At 34.4% G+C, this 23990-nt stretch overlaps 1 protein-coding gene across 2 annotated transcripts in view; it reads left to right on the forward strand.

Moving 5' to 3' along the window:
• Positions 1–23990, forward strand: part of ESF1 (ESF1 nucleolar pre-rRNA processing protein homolog) — a 109773-nt gene that overhangs the window by 17690 nt on the left and 68093 nt on the right. For both annotated transcript variants that reach the window (XM_007476666.2, XM_007476667.3), the window contains exons 7-8: positions 10786–10900; positions 11519–11666. In XM_007476666.2, coding sequence (XP_007476728.2) covers positions 10786–10900; positions 11519–11666 — 263 coding nt within the window. The remainder of the gene's footprint in view (positions 1–10785; positions 10901–11518; positions 11667–23990) is intronic.

Consider the following 23990-nt stretch of genomic DNA (forward strand, 5'->3'; position numbering starts at 1 on the left):
GTGTGTGTGTGTGTGTGTGTGTGTGTGTACATACACACACATTCATAGGCATTTTATTGATGCTTTTTTACTGTATACTATAGGCCTTCTTTTCTTCCTCATCAAATCTGCCTTTCTGATAAAGATAACTAATCTAATGCAGTGACAGTATCTGACATTGTACACAAACTTAGAACAATAATTCTCTACTTCTCTCCCATGGTGGGGGAGAGAAATTTTGTTTGTCTCTATTTTCCAGGACCTTCATTGGTTTTTCATTGATTCAGGGTTTTTTAATTTGCATTCTTTTAGTATGTATCATTTTCTTGATTTTATTTATTTTGCTTGCATTAGTTCATACAAATCTCACACTTTTCATATTTATCTTGTCATACTTCACAATAATTGAAACTCCATTATGTTCATTCCATACTTTTTCAGTCATGTTTATTCATATTTTGTCACATTGTTATTTTTCTTGTTGAGATGATAACTGTCATTTAGCTTGGTGGCTAGGTGTGGTAACTCAATTACTTTTTTTCTAATTGGGAAAAAAGAGGGATTGAAGTGGCTGCTCTGGTGAGTGAATGGTGTATTGGCACTGTCTTTGAGGTCTGGCAGTATTTTCACAAATTACTAGGCTTCACTTACTCAGAACTGAAAAACTTCAGATAATTTTGAATCTCAACTCTTAAGGAAACAGGAAGCAGAACTACTGTACCATTTTATCTTTAGACTATTCCTTTTGTTTCCCAGTAAACCAGTCTACTATAACACTGTTGATAGAAATCAACTCTTTACAGTGTGAACCTTAAAAATTCTCAGACCCTACTTCATAAGATTTGGTTAAGACCATTCCCCATTTTAAACAATGAAGGAACTTAGATCAGGAATGTGAGACCTCTACTCCACCCCTACTTAAGCCTGCTTTAGGGGAAGAAACTCCTTGCTGAACAATGAAAAATACTTAAACCCATACTTATAGTAAGGCAAAAGTTTTTAAGCTGTGCCTATTTTTAGATCTAATACAAAAGAGTGCTAAGTACCTATAACGGTCAAGCAACTTCTGAATTTACAAGGAGCAAAGAGGTGAGAAACTTACTCAGAGGTTTTTCAGATGTGAACTTAATCAAAAGTTCAAGCCTTCTTAGGTATGAATTAAGAATGATCTGTCCTTTGGAAAACGTCTACTGTGATTGGTAAATGTGAGAACTTAGGGGAGGTGACATGGGAGAAAATTCCCTTTAAAAGGAGATGAGAAACTGAGAGCAAGGGACTCTCGCTGGAACTCCCTCTGAGGAGACTCTGACAGTCTCAAGAGGAACTCTCTCTGGAAGATGGCAGCTGGCCTAACCTGAACTGGTGTCTCTCTGAACACTAGAATCCTTGCTTGGACAAATCTTGTGGTGAGTGGATAAAAGACTGACTGATCTTTCTCTTAGGGCTTGGGCCTGGGCCGGCCTATCTTTTTCTCATTATTTCCTTTTTCTCTCTCTCTCCCTTTCTTTAATTCCTCATTTGTATTGATTAAAATCTCTATAAAACCCAACTGACTTGGGTATATTTAATAATTGGGAATTTTTCCCTGGCGACCACCTTATATTTGATTTAAAAACAAGACACTGTCTTGCACCCATATTTTCTGCGGTCACAATTTAAGGCAACCACTCTATTATCTGCCACAGTTTATGACTTCCACTATTTTATGTCTTCCACTAGTTTTGTTTGAAAGCTTTGTACTCAAAATGTAATATTTCAAGAAAGAGTAAGATGTACTGTTTCTAAGACACTTGACTTTTTATTATGTTTCAAAGATTTAGTGGGGAAAAAGCGATGGCTTTTCTTAACTTGGACACTTTTAACATGCTTGGGTATTGACTGGAAAGGCATTTTCTCATTGAACAAATAAATGTATTTCCTTCCCTTTCTACTTAATTTCAAAAGGTGGGGGGTTATGGGGTTCCTTTAATGGCTTTCAAAAATTTAAGGTTTCATTCATTTCAAATGGCATGAATTAATGATAGTTAGCTTGGTCTTTTCAGAATTATTTTATTTGTTTATTGAAAGAGTACCATAAAGGATTTAAACAGTTCTGGTGGAGAGTTCAGTGCCATTTGCCCCAAAATGCAAATATATCTTAATAACCGTTGGGATCATTCATATTGGACATCTTAAATATATTTTACCAAGTATCCTCATTTACTCATATTGAATCCATATAACAGCCCATCTGGTAAGAAAATTTCTTTTCTACCATAATTTTAAAGCTTAAATACTAATAAACTATTCTAAGGAAAATTTTTTTTAATGGATAATAAACAATATGCTTTTTTGGAAGCATCATAGTATTACTGTACCTAAAAAAGAAAAACATAAGATTTAAATATAGTCAAAACATAGGATGATTTCCTTTTGTAACTGCCCCTTTTTTCCTTTACAAGGCATAACATTTTCAAAGTCATTGAAGTGGATAAATATGTAGAATGAAATTATTTCTAGTAGTTGTACTCTAATCCATAAGAAAACACTTGGTTTTTCCCAAATTTTTATGCATTGGTTTCAAATGTTATTTCTAAATTAATATTTATTCTGAATTTAGCAAACACTAAATAAAACAGGCATATCAATATACAAAGCAGAATATTACACATAATCTCTATTATAGGTTAATTTTTAAAGTATATCATTAGTTCAACATATTGATTTGAAACATGTCCTGTTTGTGCTTCTTTTTGGATTTCTTTCTGTTGTCTTCTCTGCATTAAAAAAAAGATACCTCAGGATGACCTCTTGCTTTTTTTTCTTTTCTTTTTTTTTGAGGAAATTGAGGATTACCATATTTCCTCTTCAACTTTCCACCTACCTACCCTATTGAAAGAAAAAGAGCAATTGCTGTAGATACATATATTCAAGCTAAACAAATTCTTCCATTAGCTGTGTCAAAAAATGTATGTTTTATTCTCTATCTTGAGTTCACCACCCTTCTATCAAGAAACAAATAGCATGCTTCAACATTAATGCTCAAGAAATGTATGAATGTTATTTTCACAATAATACCTTGTTTATGTATAGACCAGGGGGGTCTCCAAACATTTTACACAGGGGGCCAGTTCACTGTCCCTCAGACCATCAAAGGGCCAGACTATTAAAAAAAAAAACCCTATAAATAAATCTGTATACTTCTGTCTGGAATCGCAGAGGCTACAGCGCTGGCTGTGATGAGCCTGTCACACCTTGCACAGGCCCTTCACAGCCACCACTTTACTGGGCAGCAGCATACACAGTGCAGAATCCCCTCCCCCAGATTGCCGCTCTCCATGCTGACATCTGTAAAGGATAATTTTAGCATTGTGGCCTAAGTTATATTAATTATTGGTTGCCATGGATATCCCAAATAATAAAATAAAAATACCCAAGTCAGTCTGAAATTTTATGGTGATTTAATTAATATAGTGGAAAGAAATTAAGAAGGGAGAAGGAAAGGGTGTAGGATTTTCTCCCACCTGGCTTGTACCAGGTGGGAAGATTAGGGGATCTAGAAAGTAAGGGTTTGGAGTATAAAAGAGGAAGGAAATCAGCCTGAACTCCAAGAGGGCTCAGCCAAGATGCCTGAACCTGAATTAGCTCAAGGGCAAATTCACTGCCAAAAGGCAGACAAATAGCTGCCACCACACCAAGATGTCAGAATGCTTAGCACGCTGCGAGCTAAACACGCCTCTCCGGAAAAAGAGGGCAAAGAGAGCAAGTGACATGCCTTATATAGACAGTTTTACGTCACTTTCCTGCATCTCATCTGTTCTAATGATAGCTTAACTTGACTTAGGACAGCCCAGGGGTCTGTCCGCTGTTTCTGCACATGTCTGTTGAAGGCCATTTTCTCAGATAATTAAATGAGTATGGTACAGGCATTCCTAGCCTTGCTAAACTATGTAGGGTGGAAAAATGTAGAGTTCCCAAGACTTAATTCTGTTAAACCAAGTATCTCCATTGTTACTAATCAGGAAATAACTAAATCAGATCTTCTAAAGTACAGTCTTGAGTAGGGTGGATTAGTTTTAAAATTCACACATCTTCCATTGTGTGGCCACATAATCCTTTGCGCTGTGCCTTGTTCTCCGTCAGTTACTCTCAGAACAAGGCACCTCATAAAGGATTATGTCACCGGAAGTAGTACTGTGCATGAGCAATGCCACATACAAGTGCACCTCTCACTGACCACCAGTGAAAGAGGTGCCCCTTCCAGAAGTGCAGTGGGGGCCTGATAAGTGGCCTCAGGGGGCCACATTTGGCCTGTTGGCCATAGTTTGGGGACCCCTTGTATAGACCATCATATTGTTTTTAAAATGCCATCACATCTATGAGATCATCTGATTCCTGCAACAAACTTTAAGATAGGAAAGGAAGATTTTTTTAAATCCTTTATTATGCAAGAAATTAATGCACTGCAAGATTTTAAGTTTTCCAGGATTGTACTAGTAATCTTGAATTTATTTTTTTGATACATACTACAAGGTTCATTATTAATGAAACTGTGCTTGCCAATTTTCAGTGCTTCACTAACTTGAGTAATTTGGGTAATAAGGTTATTTGAAACCTTTTTTTTTTAAATAACTCTTGCCTTAAGACTTAAAATCATTGCTGTGTATTGGTTCCAAGGCAGAAGAATGGTAAGAGCTAGGCAATAGGGGTTGTGACTTTCACAAGGTCCCACAGCTAGGAACCTTATTTTTAAATACACACATACATATTCATCAAGTTCTGCTCCAGGCCCTCATTGTGCTATAGAGGGGATACCAGATTTTCAAAAGCTATGTCAATATAGCACAGATTCTATTATACTGGGGTAAAACTCTACTAAAAATTGATAGTGTCTTATGAAAGACTACCTAGGAAAGACTTAACAATAGTTTGGTTATTTGGTGATGACTTTGTTAGCCACAGAAACCCATTAAACAAAAAATTTTAAATGGCCTTTTGTCCTATGTAACCCCTTCTGGGTCTGTAGTGACCATTTGGCAGAATGTGGCAGATTGGTGGAAAAGGAGGTAGAGGATGCTGAAAATCACATAATTTTGGAACCATTGATAAACTTTATCTTAGCTATTGGTATTTCAAAATCAGAAACCACTGAGTAGACATGTTTCTAAAGAAACTGAATTGGCACCAGTCTTGACATTTTCACTATAAACAAAGTCAGAAGACAGGGGCAAGTTAGAGCAAAGTGGATGGAACAGTTTACAAGATCTCCTTGGAAAAGCTAATAAAGGAGTAGAGAGGGTTATTTTACTGTGTGTATGTAGATGGCAAGAGACATTTCATTGTGGACATCTCTTATTGCAGTATTCATGATAGTTTGTGTTTAAAGAGCATAATGAGGATCTGTTAAAACTTGGTAAGATCCTCCAAATTAAACCAGCATATACTTGGATAACCCAGTGAATTCAAAACAAAATTAGTAAGCATGAAAGAGATCGTCAGATTCTTGTCTGGAATAAATTATTCATGATTTATAGGCATGAGGCTTCTGTGTAGACTATAGTCTTTGACCTTGTTCATTCCTTACTCCTAAACCATATATTCTAACATACTTGCCTATATGTGGTTATCAAAGACTAATATTTTTAAAAGAGATTTATAACCAAACAAAAACTACTTATTCTTGCTATAGAGGTAATTTTTAATTCATCTATTTTGTGAGCAAGAAAACACCAGTTTAAAGATCAAAATTAAAACAAACCCACACACACACACAAATGGAAAAATAAAATGTATACTTAAAACAACTCTAACCTAATAAATTTAAGCAATTTGATCCCAAATAATAAGAAATAACATGCAAAGGGGGCTCTAACACCTATTTAAGAGGTGAATCAGTTTTCATATTTAAGAAAAATTTTTAAAAAGTAAAAAAGCAGGGAGAGCTCAGTAGATAAGAGAGCCAGTCCTGGAGCTGGGAAGATCCTGGGTTCAAATCTGGACTCACACACTTCCTAGCTGTGTGACCCTAAGGAACCCCAATAGGTTAATCCTTACTGCTATTCTGTCTTGGAACTAATACTCAAACCTCTTCTAAGACAAAAGATAAGGATTTTAAAATAAAAGTAAAAAATACCTTCTTTAGAGAGCCTATCAGAAAAGAAATGACAGCGGGGGGGGGGGGATAGTTTAGAATATAAACTAACTCATTTAGAAAATTTGTCACAAAAAGATGGTAGTGGATGATTATGAACAGAATATTCATTTCAAGAACCAATAGACAGAAAAACTTATTAAAAACTGCTGGGTGAGATGCCCATCAGAGTAGTCATCCCATGATTATTTAATGATAAAACTAGTAGAAGAAAATCCACCAATGCAAGTCAAAAAAGATTCATGAAAATGTTTATTACAAACTCTTTTTACGAGGATAAGGAACATTTTTTATCTTAACTTCACCTGATCTTGTGGCAGATTATGCCTTCAAAAATAAAATCCTTTCATTCCTAGAACTCTTATCTTAAGAACTCTGAAGGCCTAATTAATGAATGTCTCATATGGCCCATTATATTAGGCCAGCTCTAGCCATGCTTTATTTCTCAACCATCTCACCAGCTGCCATACACTCTACTCCACCCATCTCTTTCCAGTTGTGAAAACATAATCAATTCTATATTGCCATTGCTACTTGGAAAGGTATGTCATTCTAATTCCTTATGTCTCTACTTGCTTTCAAGTCTTCAGGGAAGACTAGAACCTCCGGTGTGAGGCCTTGCTGATCCTTTTTCAGGATTGCTTATTCTCCTTTGGTATCCACTTCTCTCCCAATTCTCACACGTGGCTCCAGAAAGATGTAACATGCACAGGAGCCACACTAAGGGATTATGAAGGCATCAACCCTGGGGAAGAGATGGGTGAGAACAATTTGTTCTAAAGGCCATGAAGGCAAAGGAAGCAGGCAATGTAAAGCTGTTAGAACTTGGGAAGGCACGGAAGATGTCAGGGTCATTCACTATATCCTCAGCCATGACCAATCATCTTGACTTTTATCTTGTTATTGGGCTTGGATGACTGGAAGAGAAAGTGAGACTGACAACTTTGTATGATTCTCTTTCACTTAAATCCAATTTATTACATATCAAAAGACATCACCAATGATGTTATTTTGGTTTTCTTTGAGTACAAAGGAAAGCAACCACCAGCCTGCCTTGTAACTTCTCAAACAAATTACCTCTTCTGGTCCCCACTTCCATGACTATGTCTACCCATTAGAATAAAGCTTCTTGAGCACAGGGACTACCAGACTTTTGTATCCCAATGCTTAGCATAGTATTTGGCAAATAATAAAATGAAATACTTTTTCATTTGTTCATTCCTTCTATTCTTTACACATAATAATCTACTATCTCTACTCCTTTTTGCTGACTGGCCTCTAATCCTATAATATACAACTTCCTCATCTCCATATCTTATTTATACAAATGTAAATAGAAACTGTTGCTTTTGAAACAAATACCATTCCTACAAGAAAAATTCATACAAATTTGCCTTTTCTTCAAAGGACACCTCTAAAAAATCTTTCTTATTTGTCCAGTTTAGAGTTTCTTAAGGTGGGATGAGGGAAGAGAAGTGTCTTGGAACTTTTTTCTTTTCAAAGAATTTAACGATGAAAGTGAAGATGGATCCATTTTTTTCTCCAATATTTTGATAACTATTTCATTAATAACAAGTTCAAACTGGAAAGGTATCAGTGTAGAGGGAATAGGGATTGTTCTATACTTTTCACAGGTTGGGTTTGAGTCTCTCTCTGCTTTTGAGCTATGGCAAGGCCTTACAAGCTGGTGGAGGGTTTCTTTTATTCCCGGCTATGCTAATCTATGCTAGCTTTCTTAAGTTCAAAGTCTTTAGTAGTAGACAGCAAGAAGAAGAAAAGGTTCTGACCTTTAGAGCTGGTTTGGCCTGCCTTTTTGGACTAAGGCCCTAAAGACCAGCCTTACAGTTCAAACTGCTCCCCTTAAATCCTTTTGTTCAATGACACAATTACAGGAATCCAGGTAGAGCACACAGTTGGAAAATATCCAGGAATAGAGGTACTTCTATCCAGAGACAAGAACAGAGCACTCCTTCCAGTCTGAGGGCCAGGAAAGAGTGAAACTATTCAAGAGAAACTGTCACTCTCCAAGTCCCCACTTCCCCACCAATTGTCATCACTTTCCATCAATCTTGACCCTAACATTCCAACTGCTGTTTGCTCCACCTCAGTGGCAGAAAATGCCCAAAGCTTGATTCAGATTTCCTTTCCACAATTGTCCCCTTTTTTTGTTGTGACCTTCCCAAGGTCACATATTTATTATACTTACCAAGCTACTAAATCTACTTTCTAACTACCCCCCAAAAATGTATAAACTTCCCTCAATTATTCTATCTATTCAATGCTAATCTTATCTAAGGAATTTTATGCAGGAAAGTTTTGGGTAAGGGTAGTTTTCTGGTTTCACAATAAATTCAGTACAATAATTGTTTGAACAAAACCATTACCAAAAAAATTAGAATCTTAATGCTAATACTACTTACTCTTGCTAAGTTAAACTAATACAAACATTTTTCCTATTTTATTTATAATTATTTGCACACTATTTATCTATATATGTATGTGTATATATATATATTTCCATTAAACACAATTTCAGCATCAACTTTACCATAACCAATTAAAAGTTTACTATTTGCCAATGCAGCTTGTGTTATTTCTAAGTATAATTATCTATCCTATGACTAAACTTAACTCCTAATCTATTCCCTACTTATTATAACTCTTCTCTACATCCCTAGTCTAATCTTTGCATCAGTAGATAGAATGCTGGATAGAGTAAAATAGTAAGATAGGAATTTATTATTTGGGTTGGATAGAAATAGGATAAGAATAGGAAAAGAGAGTGCATACGCAGCATGAGTTTTTAGCAAAAGACTCATGAAAAACAAAAGTGGGATATTGTAATGATGTGGAGTAGGACAAAAGAATTGTTGGGGGAAATGAAAATGTTGAGAGCTCTACAGTTGCATGAGGCAGGAATGACAGAAACTAGACAAGGACTTCTGGGAAATTCTCCTGAGGAGAGGGTCTTAGAGGCTGAGACACAGAAGGGAGTGGCAGGAGGAGCTGTTTCTTGGGGCCATTCAAGACACCTTTAGGGATTTCTGACACTGACAGAAATCTTAACACAGCCGCTGGTTCCTATCAAGAAACCTAATTTCTTCAAAGACTTCCATTCCATGAACTATTGAGATACTGGACTCAAATCGGTGAACAGTGAGTGCTCTCTTCCATTTTTTTCTACCTCTCCCCTGCCCACAAGAAAGCCTTGTACTTCAATAATCAGTTTTATTTAGAAAGAGATTTAGGGTGACCCACAACCCCTCTAACCTCTACCTTTTGTCCCAATCAACAATTAAATCAAATAAGCAATCAGATAGTGATTTCAATCTCATTTATTTACATCTAGAGAGTAAGCTCATTGGCAGACTCCCATCTTGTTGCCAGTTTTCAAGAAGACACGAGGGGGAGGCTTGTGAGCACCTCCAAAGCAGCACATATCCGGACTGAGATCCCATATACCTCTCCTTGGAGAGAAGATTTCCCTGCCACCCTTGAGGGCCAACATAGCCATAAAGGGGCAAGTCTTCTCAGAGGGGAGATCTCCATTTTGTATCCATCAAGTAATTCAGGGACTCCAGGAGGGAGTAGTGAGGGAAGCCATTTTTATCAACCCTTTCCTCACTGCCTTCCACCCTCATTTCTCCATTTAAGGAGTGTGAGACCCTCAAAATTACAACTATATATTGAAGGGAATACCTATCTCAATGAGATTATGTATCTTTTGAATTATCAAGACATATCTTTGTGTAATAATAATAATAGCTAACATATTATGCTTACTATTATAGGATTTAAATTAATATCTAACACTTTAAGAATTATATTTCATAAAGTTTATTAATAATCACTTGAAGTAGAAGTAATAAAAGGGAAATAGAAGTAAAAACCTTAATTATCTAACAACATTAAAACCACATGGCTAAGTTCTGGCACTCACCTCACGCCACCACCACAAAATGATCAGATCAAGAGAGCAAGAGGAGGGGCTACACAAAATTTATAACCTCCCTACTTCGGCACTTAATGTGAGAAGGCAGATGAGGTGCTGTAAATCATAGTTTTTAGGGTAACAGATTCTAATTATATAATATATACCAAGCACTGGGCTAAACACATTAAAATGATTATCTCATTTGATCCTCACAACAACTCTGGGAGGGAAGTGTTATTGTTCCTATTTTACAGATGAGGAAACTGAGGCAAACAAGTTCAGCGAGCTGCTCAGTCACAACTAGAAGGTGTTGGAGCGTAGATTTGAACTCAGGTTTTCCTGCCTCCAGGTCCAGTACTCTATCCATTATACTATCTAGCTGTTGTATACATACATATATGTGTAAGCACACATATAGAGGTCAGAAGAAGTGATACAAGGACACTCTCAAGGTTTCTCTGAAGAACTTTAGTATCAGTTATGAGACATGGGAGACACAAGCAGAAAATCAGCTACAGTTGGATACACTGTATATTGAGCCCAAAATAGTGGTAGTGTTCTAGTCCTCTTCAAGTACAAAAGATGACAGTCAACCAACATACATTCAATGGTTTGTTACACTTTTGAAAATGTTGCCTTTAAATTACATGTAGAATAAATGTCTAAACTGTAGCTAATTTAAAGAATCTAAATTTTTTATTTATTGCTAAAATATTTTTAATGCATTTTTTTTGTACTTTAGGTTTATTCCAGATGATATTACATTTGATGAGGAGCCAAAAGACTCAGCCTTAGAAGTGGATTTAACAACATATAAACCCAAATATTTCACATCTGCAGCAATGGGAACATCAACGGTACCAGAACCAAATGTTCTTTAAACTCTCTAATTTTTAGTTAAGAAAATGTGTTAATTATAAACACTTCAAGATAAATTGTTTTTTTTCCATGACACATCCATAGCATTTTGGAAAATAGAATCAATTCAAAATATACAGCTGTTATACGGTGGTAATCGAATATATTTTTTCTAGGAGCCACATGAGATTTATGATGTAAAAGAGCCCCAAGTATTATTTGAATATGGCTAAATCACATGAGAGGGAAAGCAATTTTCAAATTAATGCATTTTATTATTCTTAAATCCAGTTGTTTGCTCTTGAATTTTTCTTCTTTATTTCACATTTCCTTTGTACTGTCATCTCTATATATATATCCCTTAGCAAAATGGCAAAAAGAAGATTCTCAAAACTAAGGGGAAATAAAAAAGTTTAATGTGGATTGGAAGGATTAGTAACACTTTTCTTTGCCACAAGTGTCATGTAATTTGGGAAGGAACATTCCGAAATTGGGTTTTATCATGCCTTATATGAGCTTAGACACTGAGATACTTGTGCATGTACTACAAAATTCAGGCTTATACTTTTCCCATATTTTCCAGATTTCCATCCATTTGGTATATATTTTTTTTAAAGGTAGAAATCACCTGGGATGAGACTGATCACGAAAGAATTAAAACATTGAACAGAAATTTTAAAAAAGATGAACTTCTTGACATGGATTTTCAAGCCTATTTAGCATCCTCCAGTGATGATGAAGAGGAACCAGAAGAAGAACAAAAAGGTACCTATTGATTTTTGATTCTTCTAAAAACTTCTTTATATATATGATAGCTCTCGGCAGTTGTTTTTTTTTAACTCCTCTGTACTTCCCCCCCGTTTGAATTTAGTCAATTTAGAACATTAGTCCTTGATTACAATAATCGCATCATTTCCCTCCTTCCCCTCCATCCACTCTTCCTGCAACCAACACGCAGTTTCATTGGGTATTACATGTGTCCTTGATCAGAATCCATTTCCATGTTGTTGTTTACATTAGGATGTTCATTTAGAGTCTAGATCCCCAACAATATGCCTTCGACCCTTGTATTCAAGCAGTTGTTTTTCTTCGGTGTTTTTACTCCCACTGTGTTTCCTCTGGATGTGGATAGTAGTTTTTCTCATAGGTTCCTCCAAGTTGTTCAGGGTCATTACATTACCACTAATGGAGAAGCCCATTACATTTGATTGTACCACAATGTATCAGTTTCTGTGTACAATGTTTTCCTGGTTCTGCTCCTTTCACTCTGCATCACTTCCTGGAGGTTGTTCCAGTCCCCATGGAATTCCTCCACTTTATCATTCCTTTGAGCACAATAGTATTCCATCACCAACATATACCACAATTTGTTTAGCCCATTCCCCAATTGAAGGGCATCCCCTCATTTTCCAATTTTTTGCCACTACAAAGAGCACAGCTATGAATATTTTTGTACATGTCTTTTTCCTTATTATCTCTTTGGGGTATGTAAAAATGGAGATTTAAACCCTGGACTTCAATCCCCAGAAGTCCTCCTTCTAGTTCCCAAGATGCTTTCTAATCTCACCGGAAGTCCTCACCTGGGCAAGATCAAAAAATTTTTTTAAACTGGTTGTAATGTAAAAATGAAGATTTAAACCCTGGACTTCAATCCCCAGAAGTCCTTGCTCTAGTTCCCAAGATGCTCTCTAATCTTACCGGAAGTCCTCACCTGGGCGAGATCAAAAATTTTATTTAAACTGGCTGTAAAGCCTACTGTCTCTCTCTTCCTACTTCCGCTTCTGAGCACACGTGGCTCTCTACCTAGCAGGCAAGATGTGAGTGGTTGTGAATGGGCTCTCTGGGCCTAGACACGTGCTTTCTTATTTTGTATTTTCTTTAATTCTTAATCTTTAATAAACCTCATAAAAATATAGAAACTAATTTTAACTGCTACTGGTACAAACCCAGCAGTGCGATGGCTGGATCAAAGGACAGACCGTCTTTTATCGCCCTTTGGGCATAGTTCCAAATTGCCCTCCAGAATGGTTGGATCAATTCACAACTCCACCAGCAATGCATTGATGTCCCAACTTTGCCACATCCCCTCCAGCATTCATTACTTTCCTTTGCTATCATGTTAGCCAATCTGCTAGGTGTGAGATGATACCTCAGAGTTGTTTTGATTTGCATTTCTCTGATTATAAGAGATTTAGAGCACTTTTTCGTGTGCTTATTAATAGTTTTGATTTCTTTAACTAAAAATTGCCTATTCATGTCCCTTGCCCAATTTTCAATTGGAGAATGGCTTGATTTTTTGTATAACTGGTTTAGTTCTTTATAAATTTGAGTAATTAGACCTTTGTCAGATGTTTTTGTAATGAAGATTGTTTCCCAATTTGTTGCTTCCCTTCTAATTTTAGATGCATTAGTTTTATTTGTACAAAAACTTTTTAATTTGATGTAATCAAAAGTATTGATTTTACATTTTGTGATTTTTTTTTCTAGCTCTTGCTTCGTTTTAAAGTCTTTCCTTTCCCAAAGATCTGACAAGTATACTATTCTGTGTTCGCCTAATTTGCTTATAGTTTCCTTCTTTATATTCAGGTCATTCACCCATTCTAAGTTTATCTTGGTGTAGGGTGTGAGATGCTGATCCAAACCTAATGTCTCCCATACTGTCTTCCAATTTTCCCAGCAATTTTTATCAAAAAGTGGGTTTTGGTCCCCAAAACTGGGATCTTTGGGTTTATCATAGACTGTCCTGCTGAAGTCATTTATCCCAAGTCTGTTCCACTGATCCTCATTTCTGTCTCTTAGCCAGTACCAAATTGATTTGATAACCACTGCTTTATAGTATAGTTTGAGATCTGGGACTGCAAGTCCTCCTTCCTTTGCATTTTTTTCATGATTTCTCTGGATATCCTTGATCTTTTGTTCTTCCAAATGAACTTTGTTATGTTTTTTTCTAATTCCATAAAGTTTTTTGGTAGTTCAATGGGTATGGCACTAAATTAGTAACTTAATTTGGGTAGGATTGTCATTTTTATTATGTTAGCTTGTCCCACCCATGAGTAATCAATGTTTTTCCAATTGTTTAGATTTAGTTTTAATTGTGTGGAGAGTGTTTTGTAGTTTTGTTCATATAGTTCCTGTGTTTGTTTCAGCAGATAGATCCCTAAGTATTTTATGTTGCCTAGGGTGATTTTAAATGGAATTTCTCTTTCTAATTCTTGCTGCTGAGATGGATTGGAGATATATAGAAATGCTGATGACTTATGTGGGTTTATTTTGTATCCTGAAACTTTGCTAAAGTTGTTGATTATTTCGACTAGCTTTTTTGGTTGATTCTCTAGGATTCCTTAAGTATACCATCATATCATCCGCAAAGAGTGATAGCTTGGTCTCCTCATTGCCAATTTTAATAGCTTCAATTTCTTTTTCTTCTCTAATTGTTACTCCTGGTATTTCTAGTACAATGTTAAATAATAGAGGTAATAATGGGCATCTTTGTTTCACTCCTGATCTTATTGGGAAGGCTTCTAGTTTATCCCCATTGCAGGTGATGTTTGCTGATGGTTTTAGATATATACTGTTTATTATTTTTATGAAAGGCACTTCTATTCCTATACTTCCTAGTGTTTTCAATAGGAATGGGTGTTGTATTTTATCAAAGGCTTTTTCTGCATCTATTGAGATAATCATGTGATTTTTGTCAGTTTGCTTGTTAATATGGTCAATTATGTGGATGGTTTTCCTAATATTGAACCATCCTTCCATTCCTGGTATGAATCCTGCCTGGTCATAGTGGATGACCCTTGTGATGACTTGCTGGAGTCTTTGCTAGTATCCTATTTAAGATTTTTGCATCTATATTCATTAGGGAGATTGGTCTAAAGTTTTCTTTCTCTGTTTTTGACCTGCCTGGCTTTAGGATTAGTACCATGTTTGTGTCGTAGAATGAATTTGGTAGAACTCCTTCTTGGCTTATTCTGTCAAATAGTTTGTGTAGTATTGGGATTAGTTGTTCTTTGAATGTTTGATAGAATTCATTTGTGAATCCGTCTGGACCTGGGGATTTTTTTCTCAGGGAGTTCTTTGATGGCTTGTTCAATTTCATTTTCTGATATGGGGTTGTTTAGGTAATTTATTTCTTCCTCTATTAGTCTAGGCAATTTATATTTTGGTAAGAATTCATCCATTTCACTTAGATTGCCATATTTGTTGCCATATAATTGAGCATAGTAGTGTTTAATGATCGCCTCAACTTCCTCTTCATTAGAAGTGAGGTCTCCGTTTTTGTCTTGGATACTGTCAATTTGGTTTTTTTCTTTCCTTTTTTTAATTAGACTGACTAGTACTTTGTCTATTTTATTTGTTTTTTCAAAGTACCAGCTTCTAGTCTTATTTATTAAATCAACAGTTCTTTGATTTTCTATTTTATTAATTTCTCCTTTTATTTTTAGGATCTCTAGTTTATCTTCATCTGAGAATTTTTAATTTGTTTGCTTTCTAGTTTTTTAGCTCTCAGCAGTTTTGACTTTTTTCTGTGCAGAAGTTTTCAAACTTTTTGTCTAGTCTTAAAAATTGAGGCCCCCCAAAAACCTTTTGTTTATATGATCAATTAATACTTACCATATTTGAAATTTAAATTCTGTAGTATTATTGAGAAAATAATTTTACCCTTGGAGGTCCCCTAACCATACTCTGAGAATCACTACTCTATTGCAAAGAATGTAAGAGTGGCTTTTTAGATATAACATATCCCTAGATTAAAGGGGGACAACAAACTAATTTCTTTGGAATAATTTTTATTCTTCCTTTTCACTACCACCTCACTTCGTCTGCCAAAAAACTTCATCATGCAGCCTACAACTTCACATTCCACTGAAATCTGGTGTTTGCTGAGGTTAGAGAAGTTACCAAAAATTTGAAGAAACATTTCAGTGTTTATTTGTTTGTTTTTGTATTTACTAGATGAATGAAAAATGTATAATACTATTTGTACTGTACAGTGTTTGACATACATATAGTTGTAAACGTTTTATTCAGTCATCTTGATTTTTCAATTTAAGGCTCAATCTAGTTTTCTTTCAAACTCTATGGTCTGATGTAGCTCATTCTTATGTAAAATTTTTCAAGTATTGTTCATCAGATACCTTCTATAATAAAAGCCTTAATATATTAGTTCTATCACTACTTATAATATTGCTGTTGACAAAGGAAAGAACCATCATTTATTTACACCTTATATTGAAACTAAACTTTCTTCCACAACTTTTCTTCTATAAAATATAACGATTTATTTTCCCAGTTTTCACTTTTGATACACTATGCAAAAAAAAACAACATAAAAAACATGGTAAAAATTTTGTTTTGAAAAGAGCATAAAACTATATATCATTTATGGAATGATTTATCTATACTAATTAATCTAGCCCTATTTTGTGTTAAATGCTATCAGTTCCTTGGTAGACATTTTTCCGCTTTTCTTTCTATACTTGATAAGTCTTTGTCAACAGTTTTGATCACTTCTCTCTAACTTCCATGATTTGTTTTTTTTAAACCTTTACTTTCCATCTTAGAATCAATACTTCATATTGGTTCCAAGGCAGTTGAGTGATATGGGCAAGGCAGTTAGGGTTAAGTGCCTTGCCCCCTGTCATACAACTTTACTCTAATTTCAAGCTATATTTTCCTGTCTGAGCTACTGATCTTCCTAGCATACCTTCTAATCTAATCCTCTATTCATTATTTTATCTGACAGCAAAAATGGTAAGAGCCAAATAAGATTATATAATTACAGCAGAATAACAGTTTGTAGCATTAAAATTCTTAAAACATGAAAGACAGGTGGCAACATTGAAAATAAATGATAGAAGCAGCTAGGTGGCTCAGTGGTTTGAGAGCCAGACCTAGAGACAAAAGGTCCTGGGTTCAAATCTGGTCTCAGATACTTCCTAACTCTGTGGCAAGTCACTTAACCTTTATTGCCTCACTCTTACTGCTCTTTTGCCTTATAACCAATATATACTATTGATTCTAAGACAGAAGATAAGGAATTTTTTTTAAAGAAAGAGAAAGAAAAGAAATGTGGAGGTAGGGAAAAATAGGGACAGCAATACAATGTTGGTGGAACTGCAAACTATTCCACTATTTTGGAAAGCAATTTGTAATTATGACCATAATGTAATAAAACTGCATAGATACTTATAAAATTCTATAATACCATTGCTGGATCTGTTTTCTAAGGAGATGGGGGTAAAAGGAAAAGAATCTCTATGTCCCAAGATATTTATAGCAGCTCTCTTTGTACTGGCAAAGAACTAGAAATTGAGGGGATATCTTCAGTTGGGGAGTGGCTATACAAATTGTGGTACCTGATTGTGATGGAATACTACTACACTTTTTTAAACAATGAGTAAGCTAACTTTTTTTAAAACATGGAAGGATCTGAATGAAGTAATGGAATGTGAATGGAACGTGAAATGAGTAGATCCAAGAGAACGTTACATACAGCTATACAATTAATATTTGAAGGATATTTATGAATGAACATATGAATGTTCACCTCTAGAGAATGACCTGAAAAATAGAAACACAAAAGACACAGTTTTATGTATACTTTTGCTTTATATGTGATTCCATTATCCTAATAATAAATCCCCGTGTTGAACATTGGACAAATATTGTACAAAATAACAACAGTTTAATATATGTATAGTGTTTAAGAATGTTATATTCCTGGGGGCAGCTAGGTGGTTCAGTGGATTGAGAGCCAGGCCCAGAGACAGGAGGTCCTGGGTTCATATCTGGCCTCAGACACTTCCTAGATACATGACCCTGAGCATTTCATTTAACCCCCATTGCCTAGCCCTTACTACTCTTCTACCTTGGAACCAATACATGGTATTGATTCCAAGGTAAGGGTTTTAAAAAAAAGAATGATATATGTCTAATACCCTCTTCCCTTTATTTTCGTTCTATCACCATTACTGCAGAAGCAAAAGACTGTCACATCAGATTTAAGAGACTTTTTATCTTTTTATGCTGTATAGGCTATTGTGCATCAAAAAAGTTATCACTTTATGGTCTTCCTTCTAGAGATTAGCCTTTGCATCCTGACAGCAGACAGTCTATCACTTAGTCCAAACTCAGAACCTTTTCGCTTTAGTAGAACCCACCAGAGTTTATACATCACTAATAGACATCAAAGATGCCTATATTATCAGATAATAGGAATTTAAGTGGACCAGTGGGTTTATCTGATATAAAGGAAACCAGAAGACATGAAAATGTTTCAATTGAAATGGATGAATAGGTTAACAGATTGCTTCGAGAAAGGTGAATAGAGGAGTTGGAAGAGTTGGTTTCATAATAAACCTATAAGAAGTACAAGACATTTTGTGAACTATTTGACCATCTTAGTTATAAGTACACAAACTGCCATGAAGACAAATGTAGCATTGGAATCAATATCTGTTGCACAGAATAAGAAAATAGAGATATTCCTCAAAGAACTTTGTAAGATATTCCAGAATGTTAGCATAACTTGATACTTGGTGGCTTTAGTTGGAAAGTGAGCACAGGAAAGGATGGCAAAAAAAACTGGAAAAATTGGTTCAGGATTGAGAAATTTTTAAAAGACAAAAGGCTGACTACTCACTTCTTTGGATAGAATCGGGACATTCTGACAGTGTTGAAGAACCAAAAAATACTACCACCACCACCACTACCCATCATCACTCAAAAAAAAAACTATATTAACTATCTTAACAGAAAATGACTTGTTTCCAACTAACTTAGAAGTCATTTCAGAAATTGCATTCTTTGTTCAGTGGATCAGATTACTGATTAAAGCAAAATTCAAAATCTATACCAAAATAGAACATGAAATAGCAAATTAATACCAAATTAGAAGATAAATCTTTTAGTATTATTCTAAGCATGCAGCAGCTCTTAATTCCTTTATATTTAAGCAGGTTGTTAATTCTGAAAAATGAGAAGACAGTGAGTCTATCTCTAATTCCTAGAGAATTTTAACTGTCCACAAAAGCTCCAGTGACACTGAAAGGGAAACTACCTCAGCTAACAAACATTCAGTCTCTTTGCCAAGAGGAGAGACACAAAAGCCAAAGGCAACACTTAGTTTAGAATAGAACCCCATTTAGAAACCATCATCTAGTCAAAAGACAGTTACAAGCAGTATTGCATCACAAAATAGTAAAAAGCAACTGAGGGAAAAAGAAGCCTGCAGGAACCTTGAAGTGCACCTTAACTGGACTAAATCATACAGAGAGTGATTTATAATTGAAATTGGAAAGAGGGCAACAAATAAATCTGAATTGGAACAGCTCTACTGACATTTCTGTGGCAAGATGCCAGATCAGCTCTGTGCAGAATCATTCAATTTTTGAGTATTGTCACCCACACATGGCAGTTTTGCCAGGAAAAAAGTTTCAAGAGGAAACAACTAGTGTCACAATCCCACTTTCCCATTTCTATAAAACTCTGAGCATAATCTACACATACAACAAAGATACTTAGACATGAAAAGAATAAGTAATTTACTGGTTTCCGCAAAATACCACATTTTCATAGCTGTTCAGCTTAGATATTGTTACAAGATCACTCTATGTTGGTTTGTTAATTTCCCCCCTAAAAAAAATACTTAACTTGGAATAGAGCAAAGACAGCCTTAACAGACTAATTTAAACAAGTTATCTAATGCAAATTTGTTTAAATAATTTTTTTTAATGTATGTCATGTTTGGGGGAAAAAATTGTGCAATGATCCACTGATTATCTAATATAGCAAATGAACCACGAAAACATATGCTTACTAAAGCTATTTATCACTGCCATGGAGGATATTCTGTACAGTTTGAAAATAAAAAGAACTCCCTTTTAGTGGTGTTACTCTCCAGGTGATACTATTTATGGATGGTAGTATATCAGCTCTATCTGACCTAATAATAGAAGAGCCTAAGTGAGACCTACAATCTTTTTAAAGAAATTAGTCTAACCAATATTAAGTCTTTATTTGGGAATGAGGTGAGTAAATAGAATACATTCATTCATTCATTCATCATGTAGCTAATAAGAGCTTTACTACATGCTGAACACTGCTAGTGACTGGAGATGCAAAGACAAAAATAAAATTTCACCTTCAAATTGCTTATATTCTCTCCTAGGGAAAGCACACATGGGCATAAGTAAATGTTAAAAATATGCATAATAATTTCTAAGGGGTAAGGACTCTTATGAACTGCAATTAACATAAGCCTTATACAGAAAAGGATTCATATGGCTTTAATTACAACGGGTACTTAGACAGGTAACTTATTTGTTTGGTCACTATTTGTGGTAATGTAGCTGAGATTTTTCCTGTTTTTAAATATCAGTATTGTCCTGCTGATAATACATGATACAAACCACCAAGTGCCATAGTTTCTTTAGAGTCAGGATTGCAAAACATAAAAAACATTAGAAATATGTGGTGAGTTTAAAAATTTGATGTATTTTCTTAATGTAAAATTTTTATATTTTTTCCAATGACAAGTAAAAATAATTTTTAAAATTTAAAAATATATTTTTGAGTTCTAAATTCATTCCATTCTCTCCTTCCTCCTTGAAAATTTAAGCAGTTTGATATATATTATATATATGCAATCATACAAAACATTTTCACATTAACCATATTGTAAAAGAAAAAACACTGAAAATAAAAGAAAAGAGAAAGTTAGGAAAAAGTATGCTTTGATCTGTTTTAGGACTCCATCAGATCTTTCTCTGGGTGGAGAGTATTTTTCATGATTAGTCCTTTAGAATTGTCTTAGATCATTGTATTGCAGGAGAATGGCCAAGTCATTCACAGTTGATCATTATACATTATTGCTGTAACAGTGTAGAGTATTCTGCGGGTTCTGCTCACTTCATTTTGTATTGTTTTAGGTTTTTCTGAGATCATTCTACTTGTCATTTCTCATAGCACAATAGTAGTCCATCACAATCATACCAGAATTTGTTCAGCCATTCCCCACAATTTATGGACTTCCCTTCAGCTTCCAATTCTTTGATACAACATATTTTCAAGAACAGTTAATGTTTGGGGTTTTTTTGTAAAGATATATTACCAATTTTCTGCATATATTTTCTGAAATTATACGATCTAAATTGTCTTCTTCTTCCCTGTCTTCCCAGAGTTGATAAGCAGTTTTATCTGAGTTATGCACATATTATCATGCAAAACATACTTCTATGTTGTTCATTTTTGTAAGGAAATCCTCACATAAAATTAAAACCCCCAAATAAAAACATAAATAACCTAATGTGAAAGATCTTTGCTTTGATCTGCATTCTGACTCGCAACAGTTTTTTTTTTTCCTAGAGGCAGATAGCATTCATTGTTATAAGTCCCTCAGAATTATCCAAGATTATATTATTGAAAGTATCTAACTAAATCTTTCACAATTGATCATTCCATAATATTGCTGTTACTTTGTACAATGTTTTCCTGGTTCTGCTTATTTCATTCCATATCAGTTTATGTAGGCTTTTCTAGCTTTTTCTGAAATCATAGTATTCATCATTTCTTAAAACATAATAATATACCATCACTATTATATGCCACAATTTGTTCAGCCATTCCCCAGTTGATGGATATCCCCTCAATTTCCAAAGGAATTGTTAGTTTTTTAAAAAGAATGGTATAAAATACATCATCATGTGCATATATCACCTGAAAAGTTAAGTGAGATTTTCCAAAATTTAGATACAGAGACGACAGATGAACAACTTTGGTATTTTGCAAGTACTCATAAAAAAATTAAAAGAACCATAGAGGAAGGGTCTCAGAATATCAGATCCTTTGAAGTATTTACAAAATACTATATATGAGAATTGCATAGAATAAAAAAGTAGGGAGCGATTTCAGTCTATACTAGTAAAAAAAGTACTCATATCAGTCAGAGATTATGTCATACAAATATGCAATATTTGAAATTTTCATTAACTTACTTTATCTTAAATATCAGGTTAATTAGAAACTTGCTTAATGTCTTTGAGCATCTAGAAGTTAAAGTTGGTGCTTTTAATGATACTATTAGTAGAATTTTTAACTTACTTGATTGTAAAAATGAAGTACTCTTCACATGTACTAAACCTTGTACTAGAGGAAAACATACCTTTATATGAGTTACCCCATACTTTAGAGGTTCAGAAAGTAAAGTTTTATTACTGGAAAAAATCAATTTAAAGTAGGCCATAAGAGATTTGCCACTAAAATTTCAGCCTGGAAGGATCTTGCTTCTAATTATGTTTTCAGAAATGAGCTTTTAATGGAAAGAAATACGTTGCCATTTTGTTAATGTGTTCCTGATGTTTTATCCATCAAGTTATGGAATACATGACAGGATTCCATCCAATGTTATTATTGTGGCACTAAGCACAAACAGAAAAAAAATGAATTTCAGCTGTTTGAATGGAAATGTAAAAGTATGATAGGATGGAAAGAATGTCCTGGACCATTTTTTATTCTTTTTTTTTAATCTATAAAAATATTTATAAGCATTTTCTTTTACCCATTTTATAAAAATGTTACATTTTTAAGATTTTAAGAAGAAAAATTTGCTACCATTAGGGTTATGCAACATAATACTTCATAACATCAGATATTTTTTAGGAATATTTTGGTCTGAGATCATAGGATGATGGGTCTCCTTTAAACTGCTTCTGAATTTCCTCTTACTGGGGATACTCAGGTCAAAAAAATCCAAGTCTTTAATTTATGTTTTCGACCTGAGGAATCACAGTGGGAGTTTAGGAACACAACTTTTATATGTACTATCTTTTTTCTAATGGTTGTTGCCCTCATTTTTTTTTGTAATATTTTTTTGGGATCTGGCAGCACATTATTTTATGGGTTTGGGAAGAGGAAATCTTGCCAATTTATGCAAATTAACTGAGATACTTATCTGTGCACTATATTTTCATTATAGAACAGAGAGCCCATTTGCTGACTACTAGATAGAAAAATTCACTATCAGATTTCTTCCCAGCCAGTATCTCCACAATTAAGAGTAACTTCTTTTAGCTCTCTGCCTTGGTCCCTAATTCTCATTTACCAAAGTAAGAAGATACCATTTTAGCTTCCTTCTACAATGAAACTTTGAGGCTGAGAATTGATCTGCCTGCATCTTTACTCTCCCCAATGGCTACCCATCTTTTTTCTGAACATCACAAAAAACATACTACTACTAATAAGAATAACATTGATAAAGCACTTTAAACATTATATATATATATAATATATATATGTAATATATATATAATATATATATGTGTAAAACTCTCATTTGATCCTTATAACAATCCTGTGAGATTGTTCCGATTATTACTCAATTTTTTTTAGATAAATAAACTGAAGCTGATAAGAATGACACACAATTGTAATTTGAGACAGAATTAAAACTCAAGTCTCTCTCCAGATGAAATTCAGGCTCTATTCACTCTGCTACCCATGTTGAGAGGGATGCATATTTGCAAAGCTACATATAGTAGAAGTTGGACATCTGAATTAAATAGCATATTGAGTAGGAATTTCCTTGATCCAGGACAAGGTCTCATCCTCATTAATGAGTAGATCAATGAATAAATTATAGAAACAATCCTTAATTATATTGAAAAGAATGATAACAATGAGATACCATACCAAATTCATGAGTAAAAGTTCAATTAAAACTAAGAAGTTTACATTTCTAAAACCTTTATTAACAGAATAGAAAAAGGGAAGAGCAATGAGCATGCACAAATTAGCAGCCCTGAAATGAATATAAATAAGGAAAACAAGAAAATTTGAAAACCTGAGAAATGTGAAAATAGGTCTTACAAGATTGGTTTCTTGAAAAACTGAAAAATAAGTTTCCAAAATCAGATTGGCAAAATATAAGCTGATCCATGTGAATTCGCAAAATAAGAAAATAAATTATCATAAAGGACTATGTACTACTTTTTGCCAGCAAAACTGAGAATTGAAGAGTTGATTAGCATCTGTAAAAATTTAAAATATCAAACTAATAAAAGATGAATTAGAAATCTTAGCCTAATCTCA

Source organism: Monodelphis domestica, chromosome 1, assembly GCF_027887165.1.
Source record: "Monodelphis domestica isolate mMonDom1 chromosome 1, mMonDom1.pri, whole genome shotgun sequence".
Lineage (NCBI taxonomy): Eukaryota > Metazoa > Chordata > Mammalia > Didelphimorphia > Didelphidae > Monodelphis > Monodelphis domestica.